Source organism: Metarhizium brunneum, chromosome 5 (genome assembly GCF_013426205.1).
Source record: "Metarhizium brunneum chromosome 5, complete sequence".
NCBI classification, from domain to species: domain Eukaryota; kingdom Fungi; phylum Ascomycota; class Sordariomycetes; order Hypocreales; family Clavicipitaceae; genus Metarhizium; species Metarhizium brunneum.
Genome location: NC_089426.1, coordinates 3,834,951 through 3,847,087, shown reverse-complemented (window position 1 = coordinate 3,847,087; position 12,137 = coordinate 3,834,951). Strand labels below are relative to the sequence as shown.

Here is a 12,137-nt window from a genome sequence, read left to right as displayed (position 1 = left end):
TTGCGTAATCTGGGAATCGAACCCAGGGCTCCCCGACGTTGCTCGGATGGCAACGGAGAATTTTACCACTAAACCAATTACGCTTGCTTGTTGTTGAGAATCTACAGTCTAATTTGTAGTTAAGAATGCTCCCTCATTTAGTTCCCGGAGCTAAGCCAACCTCGATCAAGTTTGAGTGACTTTCTCCGCAGAACTGTCGGCTCCCTGGACTCTGTTGCGGCCTAGAGGTCAATGGCCACATTAAATTCGAAAATCATGGTTCCTCTTTATGTACCTCTTTTGTCATTATGCCGCCCTTCTTTGTAAGTGTCTGACTGCTTTGTTGCCTGCTTATATAAGTGCCCAGGTAGGCATAAGCATGGTCGTGGATACCTAAGATACATAGTACTCAACTCGCTCCTTTTATCGCGTTGGAAACACACAATAAGCACAACATTTTGGCAACTATAGTGAACTTAGACAAATACCGTATACCAAGATTACAGAGGTCTACCCAATCCTAGGAGGTGCTCACACGATGAGTTTGGGGTCAAACAAGGGACTAACCTGCGATGAGTGTGGTTATAGGGTAGGGGAAACGCCAGACAAAAGCTTGAAGCCACTAGGGGACTCGTCAAAATTCTTGTGCTGGGCCTCGTCCATCCCTTTACCAACACTACTGCGACATTCCTGGCTGCAGTGCCCAAGGAGCAAGATACTGGGGGGAAGAAGAAGGAAATTGCGAATAGAACGGCTCTGTATTCAAGTATATAGCGCGCCATCACCCCGATCATCGTTATTTGAAAACCTGGAGAATGTGGGCAGCACGAAACCTGGTACGGGGATTGCGAACGACCCGAAAACCTGGGACGGTGGAGCAAGTTACCAAATCATGGATTAATGCAGATGTCTAGACATGGAGCAACGAATGGGAAAGACATTGGGCCTAACGTTGCGTCATGTGAGGACGTCAGCTCGAGTTAGAAGCATATCAGGCTAGGCTCACAGGGTTTAAACGTATTGGGGAATCAATCAAGCATCAAGGCTAGCTTAGCTGTTGGCTTCAGTCCAACGATGAGCACGAACAGGCAGTGAAGCGGTGGTCCAACGCCGGGTCAGTCGTGCTTTAACAACCGATAGTTGAGTGTATTGACATAATTGTCTCAGCATGATCCTCCAACCCGTCCTCGAGGAACGGTAGCAATGGAGCTAAAGACATAGCAGCGGCAAAATAGAAGCATCATCGAAATGGATAAAAGGACTATCAACCTGCGTTCATTTGGCCGTGTCGCCAAACTTCGCGAGACCACAAACTGGACGTGTGACGTTTGATTGCCAATTCGACGAAGGCTTCTATTTGCGGATCTCGTGGTTCGTTTTTGTACGATGTAGTACATACAGAGCACACGGCTCCACACTCTTGGTCGTAGGATGTCCGTATTCTGGATCAAGGAGCGTCAAGTAATGGCCCAATGCTAGAGCTTTGATTGAGGCAGCCTGGCAGAGAGTGAGAGAGCGCGGCAAAATAAAAGCCACCACACCACCACGAGCCGCTGCTTAGTCATAACTGGACTTGTCCCGAGTGCTGTTTATCTGGGGCAGCATCATCTCATCATCTCATCCCTTGAATTCCAGTCTCAAATTTGCCTTCGGCAATGTGACTGCTATCCACACCCGCCGCGCTCCTTCGGGGCATAGCGTTCTCGTTGTCGAAAGGGTAGCAGTTGGCAACATTATTTTTGGTACTGCGTTGTTGACGGTTGATACCAGTGAGGGCACAAACAAACAAACATATTACCAAATTCGACACATCACCCGCCGAGCCCTGGCGACTTGATATTCGTCGGCTACCAAACCCTATTTTGGGTGCAAAAGGTGGTCGTTGGAATCTGTTCCTGTCACCAGGGAGAGTTTAAGGAAATTGCAAGCTGCAATAGTATTGCAATTCTTGGCGGCCTTGGGATCTTCGGGCCCCATTATTGCAGGTACAGTACGGTGGGCAATAATGGGTACCAAGACAATGTAGGAAGGAGGTGCCTGGCCTAGCAAGTAAGCCATCCGAACGAGACGCATCATTGGCTTCATCTTTTTTTTTCTTGCTCTGTCCCAATTGCACAACTCATTGCCGCCGCCGGAGTGGTGAAGTAGCAGCAGCAGCAGGCAAACAAGTACGCTGGCAAAGTCAAGTGGTCGGGCAAGTCGGCAAGGCTGGACTTTTGCTGGCGGGATTCCATTTGTCGGCGCTGGCAACTGGAATGCGGCCAAGAATGGTGCGCCTAGTATGCCTTCCTGGCCACCATCGCCAATCCCCGTCATGATCTCGACTTTTGTTCTCTCATGCTTCTTAAACATTTCCCCACCCGCCAGGTTCTCTCAGTGCCGACAGCTGGCAGCACCTCTTCGCTATTTCTACAGATGCCAGTCACTTATCCTGGTCTGACCTCTTAAGTTCCAGTGCCAGCCAGTGCCAGCCGAGTGCCAGCCAACTGACCATCCCGTCTCCCTTGCGCCATGGCATATCTGGTCCAAAACACCTGCCGCCACTTTCTCAAAGTAAACATTGCATTCCAGATTTCCACGTCGGTGGAGAGGATTGCGCTTCCACTCTACGCCTCTGCCACTCCGTACATACTTCCACTTCAGCTCATGACCTAGACAGTGTCGCATTCTTGGTCCCCCGTCCTGTCCTCCAGTGCTCTGCTTCATCTACGTACTCGGCTCCATTGCCCTTTCTGCTCCTCCCAACCAGACGGTCCTCGACCTTTGTAGTTGTCCTTTTTCTTCTCTTCTCTTTCCCTCTCTTTCTTTGCTGTCGTGTGCGCCACCGACACTTAACCTTCGCCTTCGTCGGGTTGATCTTGGCCCCTCTGGTTCCGACTTTCCACCGCGTTGCCTTCCATAAACTTCGTTTTCGACCTGTATTGTCTGCTATCATTAACAGCCAGCGCGACTGGGAGGAGGAAAAAAAAAGAAACATCACCGCCAACGGCCAGAAACACGACGTCGACGAACTGAAATAGCTAACCCCGAATATTATGTGCTAATTCCTACGACATCACCAACACCAACATGGCGGATACGATGGTTGCCAAGGTTCGCTCGCCCTTGGCCGAGACGACGAACCGAATGAACTCCCCGATCCCTGTGTTGGAACAGCAGTCAAACAAGGCGCCGCGTTACGCCCAGTCCGAAGTGGCTCATCCCCAGCATAACCAACCGGCGTCACATACGAGACCAGAAAGCCGGCAAGCTATGGCTCCAGCAAACATCACTCTCAACACCCAAATGTCTGGTGTAATACAGCATCCGTATCCGCAACCTGCAGAGGCCGATAAGCGAATGTCCCAAGCTTCGTATGCTTCAACCTCGAGCAGTCGAAGCAAGAAGAACTACAAGACGCATATTGGGCCTTGGCAGCTGGGACGAACGCTGGGCAAAGGCTCATCAGCTCGTGTACGCCTCTGCCGACACAACATCACCAACCAACTTGCTGCCGTCAAAATTGTGAACAGAACGATGGCCTACTTGGTCCAAGATAGCTCCATGGCCGCTCTAAGCAAATGGGACAACAGTCTCCCTGACCAGATCAATGGAGAGATGCGCGTTCCCATGGCAATTGAGCGTGAAGTGGCAATTCTTAAACTTATCGAACACCCAAATATCATGAAACTGTACGACATATGGGAGAACCGCTCTGAAATGTCAGTTTTCTTCTCTTTCCACTCTCCACATTGCCGGTCAATGTTCTCATCTGCTGACGTAAAACAGATATCTCATTCTCGAGTATATCGATCAGGGCGATCTCTTTACCTTTATCAACTCCAGAGGACGACTCCCAGAGGACCTTTCCATCCATTTCTTCCGACAGATGATGAGTGCCATTTCTTACTGCCATTCTTTCAATGTGTGCCATCGTGATCTAAAGCCCGAGAACATTCTCATCACTGCAGACTTGCAAATCAAGATTGCAGATTTTGGTATGGCTGCGCTTCACCAAACCGCTACACATCAGCTTGCCACGGCTTGCGGAAGCCCCCATTACGCTGCTCCAGAACTACTCAAAAACAGGCAATATCGTGGGGACCGGGCTGATATTTGGAGCATGGGCGTCATTCTCTACGCAATGCTGTCGGCCACCTTACCATTTGATGACCCTGACTTGCGGGTCATGATGGCCAAAACGAAGAAGGGACATTATGAGATGCCTAAGGGTCTCAGTTCCGAGGCTGAGGATCTGATACGACGAATGCTCCAGGTAAATCCTGAACGCCGAATTACCATGAAGGATATCTGGAGGCACCCCTTGGTTCAGAAATATAAGTACCTGGACGAATTCGGAGACAACACCGCCCAGTTGCCAGACACCCGAAAAGGTTTCCAGTATACGCCTGTAGCTAGAGCCAACATTGACCCCCAACTCCTTCGACAACTTCGATCTATGTGGCACATGTTCAGTGAGCAGGATCTAATCCTCAACCTTACATCCGCAGAGTAAGTAGCAATCGGTGGCATCAACCCCCAACAAGTGTCCTCCCGTGTATGCATAACTAACAGAATATCGAACCTAGGCCAAATGACCAGAAGGCCTTTTATTGGTTGCTTTATAACTATCGGAACAAGCAGCTGGAAGACTTCAAGCCAGAATTGGCCCACTCCATGAGCGACTACCACCATCTCAAACCGGCTATTTGGAAGAGGCGTGTCTCAACCTGCCAATTTGAGAAACCCAGAGCGAATGGACACGGGCGTTCTATTTCGCGCTTCACAGTGATATCCAACGCCCCCGATACAGAAAATGACAACTATGACCCATACCGGAGCAGTCGCATGCTACAACAATGCGACACGCAAGTCAGCCATGCAAAGATTACTGTGCATCGTGATGGCGAGGTTGTTACCACAACTGCAACTGGACAAACGAATAGAATGCGCAGCGGCTCCAACACCCGTCGTATGCGGGCAAACTCAACAAGAGCCTCGCTTACGAGCCGGCCACAATCCTCTCGTGGATCACTTGCTTCACTTCGAAGTAGTCGACAAGGAACTCCCAAGATACGGGTGCCTAGTCTCCGCCACAAACGAGGTGTAGACTTCTCTCATATCCGCAAGGGATCCGGTTCTACTGGACCTGGTCCGCGGGCAGCCAATCTCAATACTGGATCTCCTATGGTTGTTGTTGGTAACGGAACGGTTCAACGAGTATCGGCACCGGCCGGCCGATGTGCAAGTCCAGACTTGGCTAGAAAAGCTGATGGCACGTACCCTAAGGCCATGGGCAGCCCTGACAATAAATCTCCCAAGAAACACGGTGCTTCTATGATTTTCCATGAAGAGCTGCGCAAATTCAGCAACACCTGTGCCAAGGACTGCGACGAGGCATTCAAGACCTCCATTATCGTATACGATTCAGAGTGCGACTCGTCGACTACCGAGGGTGACCGTAGACACCGGGAATCCAACCCGTTCTCAGTATCCCTCGATAGCCCAACGACGACCATCTCCCCAGTGACTGACGCATCCAGCGACTCATGGAACAGCCGTCCTTTACCTCCACTACCCAAGGTCGTCAGCACGCAGACTCAAGCCACAGTATCAGAGAGGACTACCGCGCGTCGAATCTCACCGGACAGAGATTCTGCCAAGAATGGGGACGTGGAAGCAGTCAGCAAAGTTCCTGCTCTCCCAAGACAGGTTGACCGTCGGGCCGTCTCAGCTCCGGTTTACACCCAGACACATAGAAAGCTTTCTACGCTGCCTTCGATAAATGAAAATGCTGGACTTCACGGCGATGGAGCTCGTATTGTGTCCGCTCCACCACAGAGCCCTGTGAGACGAGCAAATGAGAAGAACAGTAGTATAGACTATCTTAGCAGGGTTGAACGTACTATTCGGGTTGTCAACTCACCCACCCCTGGAAACCCGCTCAGATCCTCGAGCCTCGTTGATACCCAGTCGGCGAACAGAGATGGAGGCTCTCGGCATCCCCTTCATCAGCAGCTCTCCTACGATGATATGGAATACGATGATCATGTCTACGATGTGGAATCCGCCCCCAAGAAGAAGAAGTCATCTTGGTTTAAGCGAGTCTCCAGAGCAGAATCCAGCACCGGTTCCAGTGACAGCGGAGCACGCCGGGCAAGCAGTTCCACAGACTCCAAGCAACATCGTTCCGACGAGGAGTCTAGTGAACAAAGCAAGAAGAGAAACTTTACCTTTCCATTTTGGAAGAGCAACAAGGGCAAGGAAACTGGTATGACTATTGAAGGTACTAATGACACCGATTTTCTCTTTTTAATCGAGCCCCATGGAGACTAACCGATGTACAGGTCTGGAGGATGTGCCTGAGAAGCAGCAAGAGTCGGGCCGGGCAGTCGTGCGAAAGCGACGATCCGGCGTGGTTGGATCAAACTCGGGTGGCACCCGGCATATTGAAGTCAAGCAGAATTGGCTTACGCGCCTATTCCGCGTCAAGCCAGCGACTGGCCATCTTTGCATGACCTTGACCTGCCAGCGAGCTCGCCAGGAGGTTGTGATTTTGTTGCGCGATTGGCGGCGTTATGGCATAAGAATTGCGCAGGTTGACAAGCAGCGCAACATCGTCTTTGGAAGACTGAGAGCTAAGAACTGTAGGTGTCTCACTGGTCGGTAGGACATTGGGGAAGCACAGCTGACCGAAGTGACTAGACTTGAATTTGAGAGAAGTCGAATTTGCTGCGGAGATCATGAAGGTGATTGAGCATGGCAAGAAGCAGCCACTCTGCATTGTCCGATTCACCCAAGAACGCGGCGCGGCAAGCACTTTGCATCGCATTGTTCACACGATGAAGGTTATGTTTGAGAGCCGACACCTGTTGGTTACAGACAAAAGTAAGAAGAAGATGATGATCAATACGCTCAACTCACACGAAGCAAAAACCACCAACTTATGACTAATAACGACAACATAATACTCATTGATATCAAACCTGTAATGAAGAAGGGAGGATGTTCCTCTGTGGGTAAATGGTAATTTTGAACCCCAAAGAGCAAACAGAATATGAATATGGCGAACAGGCAAGGGCTATTATTGGATTTGCGATTTCCCTCTTCTTGGCTCGTTTGTCGGACACAAACAGGCTTTTTATTGCTCGGTTTTTTTTTTCTTTCCCTTTTTACCGTCCGTTTTGGCTTGTAGGGAAGGCGTTTGGATTGCGGACCGTAGGAAAGTCAAGGGAGATGGGTGTACTTGCTAATCAGGCACATATTATTTTGTCATTCGATGTTTCACGGCGAGATGCTGTGACAACGGGGAAAGTGGTTTTCTTGCATGGCTGAACAAGGTTTCGGGGAGGAATGGAGTTGATGCTGTTTATCAGTGTATGTATTAGAGTAATTGGCATTGCTTCAGCTGAAGTGTATTCAAGTGTATTCTTTTTGTCGGACTAAATGAAGAAAGAATCATCAAGAAGAAATCTAGCACGTGGCGGGTGACGGAGAGAAGTGTCACGACGACTGTTTTAGTAATGGACATGGTTAATTGGGGTTAAGTGGCATGCACGTCACCGGATCCGGCATCGGTGGTATTAATGGATGCTGAGACCAAGAGGCATCATCATGACAAATTGGTGGCGGGACGGTGGTATGTGTTGACTTGGTGTGTGAGTGCAACGACGGCCGGGCGGCGGCACAACAGAAAAGCATTGATGTTTCTCTGTTGCCGCTGCGAACATGGAACCCTGCCAAGTCACCGATGCAACTTTGAAGGAAGGCAGAGCTACCGGGACGACGAAGCTGCAAAGAACATTTGTGTGAACATTGAGACATACGGACATGACGGCGGGTCAGTCATCGGTGGCCCCATTGAAGGGCGGAAAGACTCGGGGCACGGCGGCACAGCAGGCCATGGCGTCTGGACTCTGGAGTCCCCATTCGAAGCCTCGGTTTAAATCGTCCTTTGTCGGCCGTGGGGATGTTTGCCCTTTTTGGATCGTGGGCCCTCGCGAACACACACCTTGGTTCGATGGATCGGTGGCAGGGCATTGGCTGGCCGGTTCGGATGTGGGAGGCGCCTCTGGTTCCGACAGCTACGTACATACGCAGGGTCTGGTGCGTCACCGTGTACTGCTGGTACGATAGGGACTGACGGTGGGATGACCGAGGCGTAGCTTGAGGGCGGCGGGTGCGGAGGATGTGTAGTTATTAGTTATTAGTTATTCAAGGGGGAGGGAGGGATAGATGGGTTCGGTAGAGATGACGAAGTTGAATCAAGAGGTGGTAAAACTCGGTTAAGTCAGTCCGTCATGTCGCGGCTTGGAGTGTCCATGTCCAGATCGGCCAGGCCCGTTGGCAGCGGCGTGGCAGGCTGGAGGTTGCACGCGCGCCGCCGGCCGGCGAAGGGGCGCTGGAGCATGGGGAGCTCCCAGAGCTCAGTGAAGAGTGCGCTGGGCCGAGACTGGGCCGTTTTGCTGGGCTACCCCGCGTTGGCTCCGGTGGGGTGGCGTCCTGCGTGGGATCGGAGGTATGGGCGATCGCGGAGCAGGTCCCGCGGACGTGTGAGAAGCATGGCCGCGGTACCTGCATTTGTTGCGTGTGTACTTGGCCACCTGCGTCCGATGCGTCCCCACCACGGCCAAGGCTGGAGAGGCAGTCGAACTGGTCCGGTGGCACAAAGCAGCCTTTGACCTCCGTCAACTGTCACTCGTGGTCAAGGCCAATGCCGCAGTGCTCCCTACTTACGTATCAGATATGCTCATCCATGCCCTCCCAGGTGTTTAAGATTCGCCTCTGAATCGCATGTATGTATGTTTCTGTTTTATCTCCGTACCTCCGAGCGCAGACCGATGGTGGCCGAGAAGCGGATGGGCATCGTGAGAACCGTAGCCGCGGTCTGCAAGCTTCGATGAATAAACCCCCTTCTATCGTGGGCGCATACGCGCGTGGGAGCTAAATATAAGAAAGGCCAGAGCTGTAGTACATTCCCCTCTCCCCGATTGACGTATTATTTTTCTTTTTTTGGTGATTTTCGGTATCCCCCCCTCTCCTCCTCTTCCATAAAACGAACAACTAAAGCTATCCCGATTGTGACCAATCTGATTCCATCGCCAGCGTGACGTGAGGCAACGACAGGCACTCATCTCTACCGTTTTGAACCGCAACGGCCGTACGAGGTGGGTTCCATTTATTCTTATTTCATTTATTGTATTTCCCTATGGACCGGCGCTCCCATCATACCCGTCTGCCTGCGCTCGGGTGTGGATGGAACCACTAGCTCCGTCGTCGTTGACACGTGAAAAGCCATGCAGATCCGGAGACGACATACATGGCTGTGACGAAACTACATTTCGGCAATTCTCGCACGACACACATTTCGTCTTCACCTCTTTTTTTTTTTGAACGCACCCTTTTCCCATCCTCCATCTAAACACCTTCAAAAGACGTTGGCTTTTTTTCGTTCGGATTAGGCCCTGCTTCTCACCATCCGCTGAGCCGGCTTCACCCAGTCCCCAAGCACTCACATCACCGGCCCTTCGGCTAACCTCTGCAAAAGACACGCACATCAGGAAACCGCAATGGCTGCCACCGACACCATCCTCCAGGGCGTCTCCGTCACCGGCAAGGTTGGCGAGGCGCACCGCAAGATCCTGACGCCCCCGGCGCTCGCGTTCCTTGCCCTCCTGCACCGCTCCTTCAACGGCACCCGCAAGCAGCTGCTGGAGCGCCGCAAGATCCGCCAGGCCGAGATTGACCGCGGCGTCTTGCCCGACTTCCTGCCCGAGACGAAGCACATTCGTGAGAATCCGACCTGGAAGGGAGCGCCGCCCGCGCCGGGCCTGGTTGATCGCCGCGTGGAGATTACCGGGCCTACTGACCGGAAGATGGTTGTGAATGCGTTGAATGCCGACGTGTATACGTACATGGCCGATTTTGAGGGTGAGTTTTTTTTTTTTTTTTTTAAATGCAACGACTTGTCTCTGTTGACCCTTGCTTTGGGTCTTTTCTTTTGTTAGCAGCAATTTCAGGCAGCTCCGAGCAGCTCGAGTCGTTCCTGCCTGCTTCGTCGGCTTATCCAACCGAATGGAATGATATGCCGAGGATCATGTGGAACCCCTACCGAGCTTGATGCCGAGACCAAACGACATCAGCGACAACGGGCTAACATGCTTCACAGACTCCAGCGCCCCGACCTGGGAGAACATGATCAATGGCCAGGTCAACCTGTACGACGCCAACCGCCGCCAGGTCGACTTCAAGCAGGGCCAGAAGGAGTACAAGCTCCGCACCGACAGGAAGCTGCCCACGCTCATCGTCCGCCCTCGCGGCTGGCACCTCGACGAGAAGCACGTCACCGTCGACGGCGAGCCCATCTCGGGCGGCCTCTTCGACTTTGGCCTGTACTTCTTCCACAATGCCGTCGAGCTGCAGCGCCGCGGCTACGGCCCGTACTTTTACCTCCCCAAGATGGAGAGCCACCTCGAGGCCCGCCTGTGGAACGACGTCTTCAACCTGGCCCAGGACTACATCGGCATCCCGCGCGGCACCATCCGCGGCACCGTGCTGATCGAGACCATCCTGGCCGCCTTTGAGATGGACGAGATCATCTACGAGCTGCGCGACCACAGCTCCGGCCTCAACTGCGGCCGCTGGGACTACATCTTCAGCACCATCAAGAAGTTCCGCCAGAACCCCAACTTCGTCCTGCCCGACCGCTCGTGCGTCACCATGACGGTGCCCTTCATGGACGCCTACGTCAAGCTGCTCATCCAGACCTGCCACAAGCGCGGCGTCCACGCCATGGGCGGCATGGCCGCCCAGATCCCCATCAAGGACGACAAGAAGGCCAACGACGTGGCCATGGACAACGTCCGCGCCGACAAGCTGCGCGAGGTCCGCGCCGGCCACGACGGCACCTGGGTCGCCCACCCGGCCCTGGCCTCCATCGCCACCGACATCTTCAACAAGCACATGCCCACCCCGAACCAGCTGTTTGTGCGCCGCGAGGACGTCCAGATTGGCCAGAACGACCTCCTCAACATGAACGTCCCCGGCAGCATCACCGAGGACGGCATTCGCAAGAACCTCAACATTGGCCTGGGCTACATGGAGGCCTGGATCCGCGGCGTAGGCTGCGTGCCCATCAACTACCTGATGTACGTGCTTCTCTCTCTCTCTCTCTCTCTCTCTCTGTCTGTCTCCGTAGTACCGGCACGAATACCCGCTAACACGACCGCCACGCAGGGAGGACGCCGCCACCGCCGAAGTCTCCCGCTCCCAGGTCTGGCAGTGGGTGAGGCACGGCGTCTCAACCGCCGAGGGCAAGCGCATCGACAAGGCCTACGCCCTCAAGCTCCTCAAGGAGCAGACCGACGAGCTGGCCTCCAAGGCCGGCAAGGGCAACAAGTACCACCTTGCCGCGCAGTACTTTGCCGGCCAAGTCACTGGCGAGGACTATGCCGATTTCCTGACAACGTATGTTTTTCAAAACTTGCCCCCTTTTTTCCCCTTTATTTGGGCCCCCCCCAGTCCGGCTGTGCCCCCAAGTTCCCGTACTCTTGTCACTTTTTTTTTTGGCTCTGCATGTTACCAGTATCATGGGAGTGGAAATATGACTTGAAAAAGACGTCAACTTGGGGGCAATCTGGCCGTTTGCTACTGCCGCTGTGTCACACTATTGAATTGAGGCTAAATCGTGAAACAGGTTGCTCTACAATGAAATCACGCAGGTTGGCACCCCTAGTCCCGCTTCTAAGCTGTAATTAGAGATTTGAAAAAGAAAAAAACATGGGCAATGACATGGGTTTACCGAGTGACGGCTTGGAAATGGAAAGACTGCAGTTGGACAGGAATTGATGTATTTTTGTGACTCTATTTTGGGCAGCCTATTTTAACACTGGCGCGAATTCTAGCTTCAAGACTTGTATGCCACGCTGTGCTATTCGGTAATTGTCCCTTTGGAAAACTTGCCTCTGCCTCGAGCATCTGCCGCTTATAGAAGATAGTTCATCCAGGTCAGGTGTCACGTATCTAGTCCAACTATTTCTGTGTAGTTTATCAACAATACCAGCACCCAGCCATAGCCTACCCTAGGCCTCATCGTGTCCAAATTCCCATCTGCAAAACCGGACAACCACGACACCACACTTGTTGAATCATGGCGGGTATCGCCCCCTCTCCCCAAAACT

At 52.6% G+C, this 12,137-nt stretch overlaps 2 protein-coding genes and 1 non-coding gene across 3 annotated transcripts; 2 read left to right on the top strand and 1 right to left on the bottom strand.

Moving 5' to 3' along the window:
* Window position 1: 1 nt before the first annotated feature.
* Window positions 2-83, bottom strand: G6M90_tRNA00000098. The gene has a single exon. It is a non-coding gene; the product is annotated as a tRNA-Gly (tRNA).
* A 2,965-nt stretch (window positions 84-3,048) lies between these two features.
* Window positions 3,049-6,908, top strand: G6M90_00g092040 (uncharacterized protein; the record flags this gene model as incomplete). Its single annotated transcript, XM_014686362.1, has 5 exons — window positions 3,049-3,680; window positions 3,748-4,470; window positions 4,548-6,244; window positions 6,306-6,605; window positions 6,664-6,908. 5 exons carry the CDS (start codon window positions 3,049-3,051, stop codon window positions 6,906-6,908), a joined length of 3,597 nt encoding a protein of 1,198 aa, XP_014541848.1.
* A 2,619-nt stretch (window positions 6,909-9,527) lies between these two features.
* On the top strand, window positions 9,528-11,711 carry acu-9 (Malate synthase, glyoxysomal; the record flags this gene model as incomplete). Its single annotated transcript, XM_014686361.1, has 4 exons — window positions 9,528-9,888; window positions 10,127-11,105; window positions 11,194-11,424; window positions 11,654-11,711. The coding sequence occupies 4 exons, from the start codon at window positions 9,528-9,530 to the stop codon at window positions 11,709-11,711; spliced, it is 1,629 nt and encodes a 542-aa protein (XP_014541847.1).
* Between the last annotated feature and the right edge of the window lie 426 nt (window positions 11,712-12,137).